Source organism: Melozone crissalis, unplaced genomic scaffold, assembly GCF_028551555.1.
Source record: "Melozone crissalis strain CALT ecotype California unplaced genomic scaffold, PUWL_Pcris_2 ptg000027l_1, whole genome shotgun sequence".
NCBI classification, from domain to species: domain Eukaryota; kingdom Metazoa; phylum Chordata; class Aves; order Passeriformes; family Passerellidae; genus Melozone; species Melozone crissalis.
Genome location: NW_026535805.1, coordinates 78,659,018 through 78,677,935, shown reverse-complemented (window position 1 = coordinate 78,677,935; position 18,918 = coordinate 78,659,018). Strand labels below are relative to the sequence as shown.

Here is an 18,918-nt window from a genome sequence, read left to right as displayed (position 1 = left end):
ACGTACTTCCACAAGGGAATGAAGACATTAAAGGCTTTGTGTTTAGCTAATTATAAGGTACCACGATAAATATATCTATGCTACAATAATTTCCTTCTAAAGGTACATTTGAATTTATAATAAAAGTGAACTTTTTCCCCACATGTTTCCCTGAGGCCTAAATCCATTAAACTTATGGTTTTTGGTTATGAGAAAGAACACCAAACTTCTGCTGTTTATATTTTTCATCAGTGTTGTTCTGAATCATTTTAACGAGAAATGCCCAAGATATAATTGTGTTTCTGCCTATTTGGATGATATACTCCCTCTAAGAAAACAGATCCCTTGGTCTTGCACTACTAAAGCAAATGGAAAATTTTATGGAGAACAGTGTTGGTGATATATATGAAACACTAAAATGCAAAATCCCAAATATACTTAAATATTCAGGAGATTTGATGTAATAAGGCAAATGGGCTGAATGTCAATCCAGGGTTGTACTTGTAAGCCTGTTTAGAAAAGTCAGTATAACACAGGGAAAATTTCAAGTATTCATTAGAATCATTCCATTTTAACCATTTAATACACAGCAGAAATTAAGCTTGCATAACCTACATAATGCCTTGCTACAATTCATCACATATATATCTATATTTGACTGGACAAATCAAACTTTCACTGCATCACATATTCAATATTATAATATCCTCTGCCTCTGAAAGAAGGAAACCACCTGCTTGCAGGTCTCATTGGATTACCCCTTCCTAACACACCCCCTACCAGAGGCAGGGAAGGTCAATGACACCAGAAGAAGCAGCTACAGCTACTGTGACCAGCCCACACAGGGGCCCAGGAGAAGGCTCTCCCCTCCTCTGACCACTCCACTGCATCTCCTCACCTTCCTTGCAAAATGCAGGGACTCTGGCCAGCAACCCAGAGTCTGCAATCCCCTGTCTCAGAGGCACCTAGCCTGTAATCTGCTAAGAACCCTTGCTATCCACCACAAAGAACCCAGTGTTTGCAAGTGTACCCTGTGCTGGACACTGTGTTTTAGCAGATCCTAAAATATTTTCAAATTCTCTGTCACTAAATACACACAGTCCTCCCCATATGCCACATCAAATATCAGCTCATAGAAAATTTGGAGGGAACTAAAAGAGAGAATGGACTGAAGAGTGCAATAGATGCACTTAATGTAGCAGCCCCAGCTCCATCTACCAGGACAGGTCAGAGATACCAGCATATTTAAATTACTTGAAAAAAAAAGTTACTTGAATCAATCACAAGAATTCTAAGAACTTTTTAACCTTGTCATTTAAAAGATTATCCGCCAAATAGATGAGATAAAGAGAATAAATTAAAACAAAATTATGAAGCAGGAAAAAATGTAAAAAATGGGGATGATAACTGAAGATTGCCAGGGTACATTGTGGGGAAGAAGAGGTGACAGCAGCAGAGAAGCAAATGCTGTATATAAAACTTTATGTCCTTAATATTCATTCTTGAAGATACCCAGAAGTCCTAACTTGGCTGATAAATATCACTAGAGGAGCATGAAAAACAGTGATAATAATTTAAAACTAATTAGCGTTGTACCCAAGGCTTCTGATTTTGTTTGTACTGAGCATTTTAACAACTTAAGAGTTTTTGTGAAAAATGAAGTCTTTGGATAACTATCTAGGGACTACTCCACTTGCAAAAAGCCACTGACAGTATTCAAAGCAGTGCATAATTACACCAAAGCACTCCATTAATCATGTAGGCAGTATGCAGATTCATAATTGTGCTCACTATGTTTCTGGTAAATGAGGTTTCATGGATCAAACCAAAGAAGTGCAAAGGTTAAACAGACCCATTACTTCACATTTGTAGAAAGAGCTTCTCCAAAAGTCTCTGAATCTGAAAATTAGAACCATTGCAGTCTGGCACTACCATTTCTACTGGTTTGTTGGGGGTTATTTTTCTGTTTTGTTTTTACAGTATGTGGGTTCTGTTGGGATTCTATAGTGGGGTCTTTTGTTTGTTTAGGTAACAGTGTTGTGGGGATTGTTGTTGTTGCTGGTTTGGTTTTTTTTTGTTTTTGTGGATTTTGTTAGTAGGTACAATCTCACTAAAGGTCAGATGACCAGTGCTGGCCATTTTGAGAATCTTCCAATAGCTGCATGACTTCTTCAGTAGCATACAGCCATTCCCCAGAAGGAAAACTGCATTTATACAGGCTTCCCTATGAGCTTTATTTTGAGTATTAATCTCTCTATATGGACTCAGCATGTATGGGTTAACATCAATGGAGCTACAAAATCAATCACTAGGCTTCTTCCTAACATGTGAGGTCTAAGGATAAATCTTAATAAGTACAAGGGAAATTACATGAGTTGACTAAGAATATCCATCTTTTCTCTTTTTAAAATAAATTGGAATTCTCCTTTCCTCATTATAAATATTCCTGTGGATTCACCTGAAAATACAAGCTTCAGTTGCTTATTAAGCAGAAGCAGAACAACTCCCAAGGCATTCCCTACTGAGGTTCACTGAAGCGTTATCACCTTAGGATTGAAAGTCTCAGGGCAAACAAAATCTCTCAGCTTTGAACAATGCTCCAAAATCTTATCAGATTTATTGCTTTTACAGTTTCAAAACATGGTGACAAAAGTCCTGTTGCTCTGAAAAGAATCAGCATTCTACCTTGACAAGTTGGACCGGTTTCCTGCCTTCCCAAATTAATGTCTCTACCTCCGAATTGAGATTAACCCTCTTTGTACATGTTTTATGCATCCACTTATTCTGAAGGGTTTTAAATTACTTATTCTTGCATTATTCTGCAAATGGTGAGCTAAAACCATGTATGTTTCCCCCAACTCAGTTTTTCTTCTGGCTGACAGGCTAAAATGCCACAGTACTTTAACCAAGTATTTCAGTAAATCAATTTTATTTCCCCATTTTTTCCTATCACAGAAGCACAGAATGGCTTGGTATAGAAGGGAGATTAAAGATCACCTAGCTGAAATTGCCATGAGTAGGGACACCTTCCCTTAGACCAGGGTGCTCAGAGCCCCATACAACTTGGCCTTAAACACTTCCAAGGATGGGCAATCAAATCTTCTCTGGGCAACCTGTTCCAGTGCCTCACCACCCCCACAGCAAAGAATTTCTTCCTAATATCTAATCTAAACCTACTCTCTTTCAGCTTGAAGCCATTCCCCCTTGTCCTGCCACCACATGCCCGTGTAAAAAGTCCCTCTCCAGCTCTCTGGTAGGGTCCCTTCACGTACTGGAAGGCTGCAATTATGTCAGCCTCAAACCATGTCTTTTCTAGGCTGAACAATGACAATTTTCTCAGCCTTTCCTCATGGGATAGGTTGTCCATCCCTCTGATCATTTTTTCCCATGTGATCTGAGCAAACACACCTGACAGAGTTTAACTACCTCTTCTTTTCAGCTAGATTGTATCTAGTAATATACACTGCCTACAACCCAGAAATTACTTCCCCATCTAGTTGACATAAAAAAACCAACAAAACAAAACAAAAACCCCTCTCTAACAGAAAAATCTAGGGGTTTCAGTCTACCTAGAACCTACCTCAGTTCTGCCATTTTCTGTGACTAAATTCAGCCCATATATTGAGCCTGCAGACCAGCCAGCCGTTATATTAACTATTTTCCAAATTTTCAGGTAAGAATGAGCCTCCATGAAAATTGAAGTGTCCACAAAATGATTCATCTTGAGTTTGAACAGGTCTATAATGTCACATCTTCAAGAATAACTTTATAATTTTCTCTATGGCCAACTATCAAAATAATTGTTAAATATAAATCTGATGAAAGTTAATAGGAAAAGGTCAAAAATACAAATGCACAAGGAGTGTTATACTAGAATACCATACCTCTTCTATTTAATTTAAATAATTCATCCAATTTTGTTCTAATTTTTAATTAACTTTTAATTATATGCTGTCTTATTATAATTTATTCTAGCCATCTTGTTATTTACTCATGTTCCTTGAGGTTTTTCCAAAGCTAAATTCCTACATGCCAACCATAATTCACTTTCTCTACCAGCAAAATTCCTAAAACTTACAATTATTTTCAGCCCCTAAAAATGGATGTCAGATCCATCTGCATGCTAACTGGAACAGTACTCTTTGCATGTCCTTTCTCATATTTTGGCCTGTTTTCATACAGAACTGCAAAACAGCACAAGGAGTCTCACTGAATTTACACTTCAGTGATGCCATTTAAACACATGGCAAGAAGTTGAAAACAGGAATAGCTGTAGACTCCCATATGCAAATGAAACATGGGCTCTCTCATCTCCATAGCATTTTCACAAAGAGATGGAAAAGAATGGTAAAAGTCCAAACCTTGGGAATATGTTGCATATGTTCCTTTCTTTTCTACAGCATTCAAACCAAACATAACCTTTCAGTAATATTTGCACACTTAGATACGAAGACAAAACTGTTCCTTAAAGTAACTTATGAAACCTCAGAAATACTTTTGGGCTTTTCTTCACTACATTTAATGGTAAGAAGCCTTCATAATAATACTTAAGATGCAAATATCCTCTTTGTATACTAAATGCATTACTTACTGGAAGTCCACGAGCACCTGGCAGTCCTGGCTCCCCCTTTAAAAGAACAAAAATGAGCTTTTAAGAGGCATTAGCATCAAGTTTTTTAAGCAATATACAGGAAAATGTTCTCTCACCTTTTGAAGGGTATCATTAAGTGGACATAGTCTGCAAGTATTATTAATTTCATTAATGCTATGCTGGTTTCAGTAAGACTTGATAGAATGGAAAGACTCTCAGTATTAAAAAGAAACAGCCTCTGGCCTTTTATTCCCCCACCCCCCAAAACTCAAGCATGCTTCTTACTCTGACTTCTGATTTATATTTCGTTTGTTTAACTGATGATGAAGTCAGGTTTCACTGTGCTGGTTCCCACTGCATATTACAATGGCACAATTGTAATACAAGATGGAAAGGGCCTCAACTTTGCTGAAGATGCTCAACCTTAATGTCAACAACATAACGCCAGCCAGCATTCCTTACTGCTGGCTGTGGCAATGGAGCCTCCTTTGTGCTGTGTGGAAAGGGCCCAGTACATGTGTATTCTATAGCTATGTTAGGATTGTAAAAAAGGTTACAGCATCTTATCAGTCACAGAGAGACAAACAAATATGCTGCTTTAAACAAAAATCCATCATTATATGCATAATTTTGTTCCTACCTTCTGTCCTTTTGGTCCTGGGGCTCCACGTGAGCCATCGGGTCCTGTGAATCCCTTTGGAAGTAAGTTATCTAATGTTAATTCAAGGGTTATGTGTTTTTCTTAATCACAACAAAAAACATTATACAACACAGAAAAATGAGGCTATTAAATGAAATTAGTAACTGCAGGAGCCTTGCAATCCAAATATTTATTTACATGTACAGATAGAACTGCACAAGTTTAAAGTGCTAGCTTCTAGTGACAAACATCAGTGCCTCTGATATGTATCTACAAGAATTACTCAGTTAAATCACAGTTAAATAAAGCATGTGATCTCACATGATCTTGTTTCCTCCTAAAGGGAGATTGATGAATTTATTTCACGGCTAAGGTTAAAAGCAAAAACTGTCAATGTTGTGTGTTTCAAATAAAAGTTTCATTGACAACAACAACACAAAACAAAACCCCAGAAAGCTGCCAGGCTGAATTTAAATTTACCCTTTGAATTTGTCTATCTAATTAAAACCATTAAAACTATCTAACCATGATACTGTAACTAGGAATTCATTTGGAGTTCTTATTTTTCCTTTTGTTTCCAATTTTATAGTCAGCTTATATGGCTTAGAAATTTCCTGATATCCAGGAGAGCTTTTCTTGTATATTTATCTATTACTTTTATTTTCTTGGTACACTTCTACTTTTTTGGTACACTTCCAGCAATTCAGTGTTCACACAATTCTTCCAACAATTTGATTTTGAAAGCTTACATGATCATTACAAGCAATTACTGTACAGTACCTTTTTACAGTCTATTAAACCTGACACTTAAATAATTTTTGAAATAAATGAGATTTTAAAAGTCAAAACTGCCTCACCAATTAAACACAGAAGGTATTATAAATCATAAACACCAATTAAAGGTTGAATAGACAGTGGAAGTACAGTAAGGTCTCTTTTTTCTTCAAGTGAAAAAAAAAAGGTTCAATATTTCAAGACTGTACTCTGGTATTAAATTTTCACTCATCCACTAATATGAGGGAATACACAAGTGTGAACAGATACCAAAAGCTGAGCTGAGTTTAGTGCATTCTGTTTCATGTGATTGTGTTCCCATTAATTTTGGGAAGGAAAATAAAACTATGCCTGAGGTGAAAATTGTAAGAGGCAATGCCTTTTAAAAGATCTGCTTATAGGGTTTTGACACGTACAAATGGGTTGTGGGCCTGTATTTTTTCAAGATGATGTGAAGTGGTAAGAGATTTCACTCACAAAGCCCATTTCTTCTTACAGATATGAAATTTGAACAGTTTAGTTAAAGACTCTTCCAGCTCCGTGTCCACTAATTCTCTTCCCAAAAGCAAATTAAATATTAACATTTAACAACATTGCAATCTTAAACAGATACTAGGCTTTTTCATTTATATAATTTGCAATACCCTCTAACACACTGATTTATTGTATACAATCTTTATTTATGGTATTTTAAATTTTTAAAGTTTTAAAAGTTTTTGTAAATTAAACATAAGTTTGCCTCCCTCCTGGCATAACATCTAAGTTCTAATGCAAAAATCTTGCTTCATAACAAGAAGTGCTTTTTAACAGTTCTCTCAAGAGAGAGAAATATGAAGCTTCGAAAAAATGTTTGAAGGCATTTTTATAGCCACAAATTTATTTAAGAGGTATGACCTAATAGGCCATCAACACTAGATGACGTTGAAACTTTTCTCTATTATTTTCCACAGGATGGGAAGATGCAGCAGCAGACTTTCCTCATGCCCTTGCTGCTCTGCCCTTCAACCAGAGGTGGCTTCCAGAGGCCACAGCACTGTCAAGTCATCCCTGAGATCACTGCCCAGTGCCCTCTCCAGGGCAGGTGGCAGCACCGACAGCCCCCGTGCTTTGTTTATTTATTTATTTATTCTTGAAGAAAACAAACAAACAAACACGGAAATTCTAGAAAATCAAATGTACTCACATCAGCTCCCGGCTCTCCTGGCAACCCAGGGGATCCTGGCTTGCCTGCATCCCCATCTGGACCCTTCAGGATTTAAATGGACAGTTAAACATGTTTCACAGAGAGAAGCAGAAACAAAACTCAGAATTTCTTCTCTAGCAGAAGCAAATGAAAGTAGCTGCAATCACTTACCGGTGGACCAGGGGGGCCCTTTGGGCCTCTCTCCCCCTACCAAGATATGAAAAGGAATGTATTAGTCAGAACTGCAATAACCTTTTATGGTCTTTCATGAAAATCACTGATTTACAGATTACCAGAAAAAATCCTGAACTGACTCTTATTGTAGAAAATAAATATTAAATCCATATAATTTCTATTACAGACTAACAGAAATCATCAGAGAAACCTCTGACAGGAATCAAGGGAACACATGTAGTAGCTCCTATCAGGAATAATGCCACAAATCCTTATCAGAATTTAGTATGAGTGGGCATCACTACGTAATTTCTTTTGAAATTAGATTTATAAAACCCTTACACCCCATTAATGGCAGATAATCCCAACATATGATGCTGATCACACAAAATAAATAATCCTGAGTTTTCTATACCAAAGATAATCTGAAAATCTGCTTCCTCCACTCACTCCAGCCCACTACAGAGCATGAGACCCATCAATTTTTCTTGTATCTGCAGCCAAATTCAAACTCCTGAAGATCAAAGGCTGACAGATAATGCAGATCCAGCTCAGAGCATTTCCTATTTCCTAGGCAGGGCATGGGAAACACTTACATCAATGCCATCAATACCGGGAACTCCTGGTGGCCCTGGTGGACCTGGGGGGCCTGGTGGACCAGGGGGGCCTCTCTGACAAGGAGTAAAAGAAAGGAGCAATTAGAGCCTGGCAAGCCATGGAGCCGTTCTGGGGGGAACACAGCTAGAGGCTATGGGTTAGTCAGAAGGTCACAGCTGTGACAAGGACCTGCATCCTCACCCCATGTATATCACAGGCCCTGTATCCTACTTTGACTATCACTATCAGGACTGGCAACACTGCCCTCACCAAAGGAATGGGGAAGGTGTTAAACCCCCTCCCTGGGCCCAGCCACTTTCCTGTGCCCACAATGCTGCCAGGGCCAGGTGGGCTCCACTCCCCACCAAGCAGGATCTGAATGTCCCCTGGCAATGACAGCGTGGCAGAAATAAAAGTGATCTTTGCAGATCAAACACCAAAACGCACAACACTAATTACTCTTTCTTTCAACACAAAGGAGACGCTTTTCCTAAGAGCTCATACTAGCAAGGAAAATTTAAATCACCCGTGCTTCACTGACAGCCTCAGCGGTTTCCCCTGGTTCCTCGGGATTACATGAACATCTACAGAGGCTCTTTCTCAAAGCGCCGGGCTCCCGGGGGGAGGCAGCAGGCGCCGCCAGCCTGTGGAAACTCAGGGAAAGGCAGTTCCAGATCTCCGTGCCTATAATGGGGGGCTCTGTTCTCCCTGCAGTCAGCTCTGCCCGCGCACCCTCAACGGGGCTCTGTGAGCCGCAGGCTGCTCCGGGCCCTGAGCCTGGACCCTTGGTCCCCACAGCGCTGCTGCTCTGGACACAATTCCTCCACACACCAGGGTTCCCAGAAATAGCCCGTCCAGCGACAGCGGCATGTGGAGCTCAGCCCCGCCGGTGCCACCTGCCCTGTGCTCGCCAGGTAGGGCACAGGCGGTGTCACCGCCCTGCCTCGGCCGTGTCACCCGCAGCTGCTGGGGGGACACGGCACGAACACCCTCCGGGGGTCGGGAGAGCTGCCTTCGGTGCCTCCCTCTGCACCGGCACCCCGAGCTCCGTCCGCTCCCTCGCACTCACCTCGATTCCCGTCTGGGTTACCTGCGAGGGAGGAAAAATAAAAAACAACAAAGCAGAGTCAAAGTCAGAACAAACTTACTTGAGCCAGGCCGAGGCAAAGCGCCTGCAGGAAGAGCCCCAGGGGCAGGAGGCGCCGGGCCATGGATGGAGGGAGCAGCCTGCGGCTGCCGGGCCGGGCGGGCAAGGTGAGCGCGGCCGGAGCCCCTCCCGGCTGCGGCCCGGGGCAGGGTGGCGGGGATTGGAGGAGGACTGGCGGCCGGGCAGGCGAGGACGGAGCGCCGGCAGCGCCTTAACCCTTTGCCCTGCGGCTGCCGGGTCGGACACCGACCCCGCGGTGCCCCTGGGCCTCCCGCCGCCAGGCCCCGGTGCGGCGGCGGAGCCGGCGGCGGCCGCGACGGCCCCTGAGGGCAGGGCAGGCACAGCGCCCGCAGGGAACAGGCGAGCAGCCGCCAGAGGAGAGGCAGAAACAGAGTCACTGAAGGGTTAAAATGAGGCAGCGGCTGCTGCTGCTGCTCTGGGGGGTTGGATTGCTAAAAGCACCGAATACCGGGCAGGTATGGTAAAATAGAGTATCGGTGGCCAGGAGGGGGGAGAGATAATGAGACTCCCGTGGGCTGCAGCGGCGGGCAGAGCGGGACAGGACAGCACAGCACAGCACAGCACGGCACGGCACGGCACAGGGCAGGACAGCACAGCACAGCATGGCACAGCACAGCGCAGGAGAGCACGGCACAGCACGGCACGGCACAGCACAGGTGTCTCACCCGAGCGGGCAGCTCGCCGCAGCCTTCGCGCTGGGGGCGCAGGGGGTCGCAGTGGATCACCATCCACTGGATCTCGAACTGGCAAAGGAGAAAAGATCATGTTAATTCGGGTCAGGGGTCACGCTGACCGAGCACGTAAGAGGTGGAATACTGGCACACTAGGCAGAGGATTAAACGCTACGTATTTCATGTCAATAGCTACAGGCGGAGCAGGGATTTGCCCTGCATTGCCCATCCCTAACTGTGGAGGTATGTTAAAGAGAGGGCATAAACCGGCCGAGGTGCTGCCACTCCTGAAATCCTCTTTATCACATCTCTACTGTTCTGTTTGTTTGCGGCCATCAAGGTTTCCAGAGTGCTGAGACTGGAGCACAACAGAAGGAGTACCCTTGTTTCTTTTATCTGTTAACTGACACCATCCTTTGTGGGCCAATTCTTTCCCTCCTTTATCCACTTCTTATTTTTAAACCATCATAATGATAGCCAATTGAGTGCCATAATATACATATAAAAGAACTAATACTAATTTAATACTACAAGGCAGCCATACAATAGCAACAGCCCAAACAGGAGTAAGTTGTAAACAGTATCCTCACACTAAATCCAAAACACAGCTCTGTAGCAGCTATGAAAAGAAGAGAGCTAACACAGCTTGAGGCTGCGTAAAACAAAAGTTGATAAGAAACCTCTCTAACTTTAAAAAAAATTTAAAATAAAACTCTTCTGGTCACAATGTAGTAAAAGATGTGACTGGCTTCCCATTGATTTAGGAGAGGTGAGAGAAGGGCAAATATGTTCTAGCCTCGCTGTCAAGACATCTTTTCCCTTGCCAGTATTTCACAATGATCTTGTTGATTAAGTTAAGATGATTTAAAGGATGCCATTGTTTTGAAGACTTCTCATATAGGTATTCCACTGTTATCAATATACAGTGTTATTAAGAAGTAAGTGCAGTCATAAAGTTTTCAGAAATGAACCTCAGATAATTTAGGGGTAATCATAAAGCAAAGATATTAAAATGTAACCTTTTAAACCCAAAAATGGTGTGCTAGTTTTGCCTGAGGAAGAGTTTATTTTCCTGACAGTAACTGGTATGGAGCTGTGTTTTGGATTTGTGTTGGGAGCAGAGTTGACAGCACAGGGGTGATTTTGTTATTGCTGAGCAGTGCTTGCATGGAGTCAAGACCTTTTCTGCCCTTGCCCCCACCCCATCAGTGAGGAAGCTGGGGGTGCACAAGGACTTGGGAGGGGACACAGCCAGGATAGCTGATCCCACTGACTAAAGGGATATCCCAGACCATACAATGTCATGCTCAGAATATAAAGCTGGGAGAAGAAAGGAAGAGTAGGCAGAGTTTGAAGTGATGCTCTTTGTCTTTCCAAGTCACTGTTACATGTGATGGAGCCCTGCTTTCCTGGAGATGGCTGAACACCCGCCTGCCATTGGGAAGTGGGGAATTAATTCCTTGTTTTGCTTTCCCTGTGTGCATGGCTTGAGCTTTACCTATTAAAATGTCTTTATCTCAATCCACAAGTTTCCTTACTTTCACTTTTACAATTCCCATCCCACCATGGGATAGAGTGAGCAAGTGGCCATGTGGGGCTTAGTTGCTATCTAGATGTAACTACAAGGAATGTTTAAAGCCCATAGATCAGTATTCCTGACACACATTTGGCAGGATTCCTACAGAATTTCTGTTTCATCTTTATTTCTTAGTCAGCACAGGTATGATTAACTGTGTCTGACTGTTCACTGTTTTGTCATCTTAAGTTCTACAGAAATTCCTGCAAATGCCCACCATCTTGGCACATCTCAATATCAACCTCATAATTCAGTTGTCTTATCAGTGTTTTATTTGAGAGAGGTGAAGTTTAGGTAAAATGCAAATGAGACCTAAATATGTAGGGTAGTATTTTCCATATAAAATCAGTCACAGGAATGCATTTATCAGCACCATAGGGGCTATTGCTGGCTTGGTGGTGATCCATGGGAAGTCACCCCTCCTGGGGAAGCACAACTCAGCTAAGCAATTTTCCACCTGGAGATTATCTACAGTACCTTGTCAAGGACATCTACATTTCTCCTAAGAGAGGTCTGCTGTCAACTGTTTGTACATTTGTTAAGTGACCAAGAATAAACTACATACATTTAATTGCAACTCATTCCAGAGCTATTTTAATCATGTTTTATCCATTTTTCAACATCTCTGAAACAGGCTTTTAGAGCTTCTTTCTCCTTGCACCTCTTTTTAAAACCTTTGAACATTACAGCCAATTCTGGTGTTATTTGGCTTTCCATAGCTGAAGTTCAGCCTTCTGAATGTGAAATTTCACAGGGTGAAAAAAAGACAAGATGTGACTTTTTACAGCACACAGACACAATCTGTTCTGTGGTGTAAATTAATCCCTGTTAAACAAATATTGACAAGCAGCTTCCTGTTAGATGTTACAAGTCATGTAGCTTCCCTGAGCCAGTTAGCAGCATGAAATGTCAATTAAATAATGACCAAGAGTCACTTCTAGCAAAGTGTTTGGTATCTATTATGAAAAAAACATGGTAATGCCTCTGAAATCACAGTAATTAAGGCAATTATGTAATCTCACAGAAATTATAATTTGAGCAGTAAGAAATTAATTCCCTTGCCTTCCTATTATAGACATGTAATTTAGAAAGTAAATTCATTTTCACTTTTGAAATTATGCTAAATCTCATATTGCTTAGAGTTTATAGTGTATTATATTAATTACTTTTCAATAAAAAGACAAAACTTTTTTATACTTTTATCTAAAAAAGAAAAGATAAAATGCAGCTGTGAATCTGTGTAAAAATTTGTCCTCCATAAAGCATTCCAGAAATCCTGGAATAAATCTTTGTAAAGGCTGAAAGGCAAGATGGAGTTTCTAATGGAGCTGTATCTAATATTCTCCTAGGCACTCATAGTAATAACAAGCAATAAAGAATCCCTTTTAAAATTATATGTGTTACAGTGCACCTCTGAGAAGTTGACCTATTCTGCAAGATAAATAGGGCCCTCACCAGAATGCTGCAAAAAAGAATGGGAAACACATAATTTATGTCCTTTTAAAATTCTACCACTGGAAGTAATATACTTTAACAATGCCTGGGAGTAAATTAAAAGCTGTGCCGAGGGCATATAAAATAACCAAGTCTTTTGAGATATTTAAACTTACAGTCAAGCAAGTTAAAGACTAGAATAGCCCCAAACATAGATTTATTTACTCAATTTAAAGAGAAATAAAGTACACAGGCTAAAACGGAAATTTCTGCAATATAAATAGACATTTTAAAATTACTAGTCCATCTGACTGTGTAATTCCTTTATCATCATCTCAGAGGTTATGGGGTTCTTAAATCTACATTATTGTAATATCAGGTTGAACCACTACCATTGCCTTTTTGGGCTTCCCAGCACAGGCCATGCAATTCAGTCAAGTGAGTCCTAAGTCAGCTCTGTCTAAAATAAAGTGTAATTTTAGGCATCCAAACTCAGTTTAAGAATATGGTGTCATGCTTACTTTCTGTCTTCCCTGATAATTTGTTACAGTGCTTCATTATTCTTTTTGTCCAGAAGTGTGCATCATACTCCTGTTTTAAAGCCTAACTCATGCAAAGATTTTACTTTTTTTCACAAAATATACTTCATATGACCAAATCTTCCCAGAAACATGCTTAAGTTATAAACAAATATTTTGCATTATAAATGGTGAATCATAGAAATTCCTTAATTCCATTTGTCCTTTCATCCTTAAAGGAGGTTGTCCTATAATTAATGTAGCCCCACACTGGTGCCTGAAGATGTACAGTCTTGAGCACAAGCCAGGCAGAACCTAATGCCAGACAGTTTTCCCTACCAAATGCCTGCAGAGCCCTGGGTGATCAATGCTGCTCAGTTGTATACCTTGCTGAAAAGAGAAAGTCTCTGCAGAACAGACTGGAGAGGAAAGTGGATAAGATTCCAAGAAGATTTCTCTTCTGCTTTTCCTCACTTCTTCAATCCTGGCCAAAGGTCAGTCAGAGCACCAACAGAAGGCCAAGATGGCCTTGACATCACATCTCTCTCCTCACTTGTCACCTGCCATTTGGAATGTACTTCAAGAAGCAAAGGAACCCTCATTGTTTTTAAAGGGATGACTCTGTGTTTAACTGGAGGGCACAGTTTGCTCTAGCACTGTGTACCAGGTGCTGTAAGATTATGCACTAATACCAATAGATTTCTCTGCATTTAATCTACCTTTCCAAAGAGGAAAACAATATTAGCATTTCATCCTACTAACATGCATGGAATATATGTAACTTTTAATGTTTTCATCATCCCACCTATCCACGCATCCATCAGTATTGCTCAGAGCAGTTAGCAAAGCTAAGATATATATGCTAATTTGTAATATGCTAATTGCCACATTATCAGCTCCAGCTGATTATTTTAATGACATTTTCAAAGACTAACTCTTGTTTTCAACAGAATTAGTATGACTTTTCAGCTATTGAAATTTCCTCATCCACATCTATAACAGCATGTTAGATTGATCCCTTCAGACACATGGGGCAGCTTTCTGCTGGCATTCTCATGTAAAACTGATTTCAATCCAGTGCAATACTGCAACTAAACATACAGAGGTGATGAAATATGAGATGCTTCTTTTGTTGCAATGTTTTCCCTTTCAGTTTTACACAACAGTGATTAACCCATGTCCATGGGATTTTTTGCAAACAGTGTGAGATATAGTTTAAAATTATGTCTCACTTCATTCTTTTACTTCAAAGTTGTAACAAGTACAGGGATGTCTAGGAATTTTCATTACTGAAATTTAGGCATAACCTGGGTCATCTCTTAACTTACAAGGTATAAGTGAAAAATTAAAAAAAAAAAGTTAATACTTACCTGCCAATGAGTTATTTTCTGCCATTTCTGCTTTCAGAAATAACTTAAATATGCATTTCACAAAACCCCATATTTAATGTAAAACATTTTATTTTTGAAGAAATAAAAATTTTGAAACTTACCGGGACTGAAATTTGAGGATTATTTTTAAGTTTTCCAAGCACAGCAAAGCCATCAGTGTTGATTTTCCCTTTTGGTTTTATGTTTAAGGACTCTATTTTAATACAGTCAATAAAAAGTGTGACACTGTTTGCTTCCACAATTATCATAAGCTTGTGCCATTGCGAGTCAAACAAGAAAGGCAAATGTAAAAATGATGCTGTTTGGTGTCTTCCATCTGCTCCTTTATAAGAAAACTCAACACTTTTCATTTGACCATTGAGATTCACTCCAACTTGTTCTTTTCCTGAAGAATCCTGAATTTGCCAAATAGTCCAGTATTTCTGAAGTGTGGCCCCAGTCATCCGAAAGGTAGTTAGAAAGGAATATTCATCAGGCAATCCATTGGAATATATGGCACTGTGTAGGATTAAAATACAGTACATTTGTTCTGTACTTGTTCTGAAAAGCTCCACGTACACCATAGACTAATGAGAAACCATTACTCAGTGGAACCATATCTCAACCATTCTTGTATCAGTGCACTCCTGCATGCTGAGCCCCAAAAGAAGGTGTTAGTAATGACAGAAGAACTGATTCAGAAGTGTGGGTTCTTCCAATGTTTCACAATTTTTATGATAACCCTTTCTAAAAATAATGGATGGAACACAACTAACTCCTACTTCAGATATAGAAAGTATGTCCTACAATTATCCTGTTTCCCATTGTCAGACTTACAAAGTCGGTCAACATTTTAGGACTTTACAATGACCAGGGAGAAAGTGCAGATCTGATTTGATTTTGAAGGCATAAGAATGTCTTTTGCAAATGCATTTTCTTGTTCTCCCTGCCAATAACTCCTTTGTTAAGGTATAAGCTATCACTTCAGCAGAAATCATTGACAAATATGTGGTGAGAACCCACACTCAAAGTGTATTATGTCCTGTGACATTAAACCACAAGACTACAAGTAGCAGGGAACAGACTTGCTGCATATAAAATATCTCATATTTTAGCAACTCCTATAAGGTGAGCTTTGGAAACACAGGTAGCACTGGCTGTGTCAATGTGTAAAACAGTCAAGCCATTTTTTATTTCAAATGTATCACAGTACAATATTTAAGAAATTGGTCTTTCCATATTTATTCTATGGATCATAAAACTCTAGTGTCATATTCAGTCACCATCAATACATTACTTGCCATCTACCCACATTTAAGAATAAGTTTAAATAAATTTCTTGAGCATGAAGACATGCAGAGCTATTTTGTCCCAGCTTGCATTAGGATAGCTTCTCAAACAAGTAGACATCTTGAACAAAGATGATTTTTGAGTGGCAGATCAATCCTATCTCAGCAGCTATTTATATAGCATTAGTGAATCTCAGAATCTGGGCTATGGGGGAAAAAAAGCAAAAAAACTGTCAGCTCTTATTCTGTACGCTTGATGACTACTGATTTAGAAAGAGAGTACTTCCAGAAGCAATCTCCCTAGTTTGCAGTGTCCCAAGCTGCAGTGCAGCTGTGCTCCAGCAGGCAGCGGCACAGCCTCAGCAGATTTCAGGGAGGATGCAGCAAGCCTGGCAGCAGCAGCAGCTTCGGCTTACAAATAAAGTACCCGCAGTGCTGGTGTCTCTCCTTTTCCCCAGGAGCCTTTGCACACACCTGAGAGCTGGGGTATAAGGCAGGGAAATGTTTAGCTCATTATAAAAGGTGTGGAGATAGACAAAGCTGGAAGAGGGGGCTCCTTACCAGTACCTTAATCTGTCTGTGCTTTGCTCTGAATTGTGTCTTTTGACTGAGGATGAAGTCCTGCCCCACCTGGTTTTGTTTGATAGGATTTTATCTAACTCATTGTTTTCTGTCATCATTTATTTTCAGTTTTTATCCTGCCCTCTCAGATACAATGTCACCTTGTGGATATTGTAGCTTGCCTTCAGTTCTGAGCCCTTTGCAGTGTTTACTGTGCCCTATTCCTCTTTGTCTTACATTTCTGGCCTATGCAATAAGCATATATATTCTTTTCTTCTCCAGGAAGATAGTTCTTCTCCCTATTCAGACATACCTTCACTCTTACTAAGCTTCTGATCCAGTTCAGCACATCCTTTATGGTTCTTTGTGTCCTTCCTCTATAAAGTCTCTTTTAAAAATCTCCTCTACTGCTAAAACTTTAGCTCAGCTGGGTCATTTATCTCTGCAGATGCTGAATCTCATTTGTTCTTGCAGAAGAGCTGGTTTTTCTACTACCACACTGAAGGTGGTATTGTTAGGTAATCTTTAAATAGCCTCCTTGTGACATTCAACTTTCTCTGTTAAGTTCAGTGACACCAGGGTGTCTGATACACTGAGCCTAAAAGAAGCAGTACTAATCCCAGATCCTCTGTGAAGAGGTTCTCAGCATCTCTCTGCACTGCTAAGTTTTGTTGTCATGACAATACTCATTAAACTATCACACACATTCTCATTCGACCTCAGCTGACACAACTCTACTGCCAAAAAAACAAAACAAGAAAAGAAACAAAAAACCCTAGTACATGTACAAATTTTTTGATTAGAAGGTTGTTTATGCCAGATTGACAAATGAATTCTTTGCACCATATTTAGCTATAGACTTCGTATTTTTCAAGACATGACATGGGTTCTCCTTTTATAAGACATTAAAATAGGAAAGAAATATGTTCAGTTTTTCAGAAGATATGCAAAGAAGAGAAATAATGTAAGAGCTTCTGACATTGGTAAGAGAAAATCAGATTATAAGATACATATATCAAACCCTAAAGATAAAAATTCAGAGCACAAACATGGAAAAGTATTCCCATTTAAAAAAAGACTAATAACCAACCAGAAGAACTGCTGCCTTTAGACTAAAGATTCAGTATGAGTAACATGATTCAACACAGTGAAGCATGACCCATCACCAGAAAGGTACTCTGCAGGGGACTGTTACTGTGTAAGATTTATACCTATAATTCTACAAGCAAAGCAGAGACATATGCTCATCTCAGCTACTCCAACAGTAATGATCCTTTAATGGTTTAATTGTATTTCAGAACACATTTCTTTCCAAAGCCTGTAATCCTTATCTATGCAAAACCCTTCCAAAATCAGCAACTTAAAATGCTAAATATTTGGAAACCATGGCAAATTTAGCATGATATTTAAATAAACAATTGTAGAGAAGCTATCCCTCCATCTTACTGCCAAAGTGAATAGTGACGTATGCTGTAACTTTATTGAGCAGCTGATAGTTGTATAAGCACTCAAATTCTTTCTGGAAATTGTTTTTAACATAGATGTTTCAATTCCACTGATTAATGGAAGAGAACCAGTCAATTTTAAACGTAGGTTCAGGTAAATGAGCAAAGAAAGAATTTATATGGAAACATAATTAAAGGCCAAAATTCAGATTTATTCCTAATCTATTTCCTATCCACTTAAAATTGTTCAGGATATGAGCCATCAGATCTTTTTCTTTAATTTAGTTTTTTCTTCAGTTTGTAAGAAAGCATTCCAGTCCTGCTTTTCTTGTATACTCATACTATTATTAACTGCTTCAGTTGTTTTATGAATACAAGATTAGGTCAATTTTTTTTATCAGATATTCGACTATTTGCCTAAATTTTTAAAGTATTGGAGGGTGGGAAGTTTGAAACATTTGTAGTTCATCTAGGGGAACTTCTGAAGCACTACTATTTCTTTTAAATAGTTTTAAATAAATACCTAACATTTTCACTAATCCTATATTATGAATACTTAACAAGAAGATTTCTTTGAGATTTCAAAGCTAAGTCCTACCCAGGCTTCAATACAACCAAAGTAAGTCATCTGACAATGGTGAGGAAAGACCTGACCCATCCCAGTGAGCCCAGGATTCACCAAGAGCAGAAGACTTATGTTAGAAGCTCAACTATATACCTATTTAAGTTCTACAGAGTAACTGTTTATTTTATTAGATTTGGGGGGTTTTGAGTTAATTTCTTAGGTGAACTCCATTGCTCACTGACTTAACTTAGTCTTTGCTAAATAAAGATTTTAGAAATGTTAGCACAACCCACTGGAGGTGGCTGTGGAAATTGCTGTGGCCATTCTCATGATAATGCAGTATCGTGTGCCCAGGGTTGAGGGTTCTTTTGGTCAATCTGGAG

At 39.8% G+C, this 18,918-nt stretch overlaps 1 protein-coding gene across 1 annotated transcript in view; it reads right to left on the bottom strand.

Moving 5' to 3' along the window:
- COL9A1 (collagen type IX alpha 1 chain) overlaps positions 1 to 18,918 on the bottom strand; it is a 61,879-nt gene that overhangs the window by 37,522 nt on the left and 5,439 nt on the right. Inside the window, exons 5-12 of the mRNA XM_054279915.1 lie at positions 14,798 to 15,194; positions 9,772 to 9,849; positions 9,008 to 9,028; positions 7,938 to 8,012; positions 7,339 to 7,374; positions 7,168 to 7,230; positions 5,211 to 5,264; positions 4,571 to 4,606 (exon numbers count right to left, since the gene is read on the bottom strand). Coding sequence (XP_054135890.1) covers positions 4,571 to 4,606; positions 5,211 to 5,264; positions 7,168 to 7,230; positions 7,339 to 7,374; positions 7,938 to 8,012; positions 9,008 to 9,028; positions 9,772 to 9,849; positions 14,798 to 15,194 — 760 coding nt within the window. The remainder of the gene's footprint in view (positions 1 to 4,570; positions 4,607 to 5,210; positions 5,265 to 7,167; positions 7,231 to 7,338; positions 7,375 to 7,937; positions 8,013 to 9,007; positions 9,029 to 9,771; positions 9,850 to 14,797; positions 15,195 to 18,918) is intronic.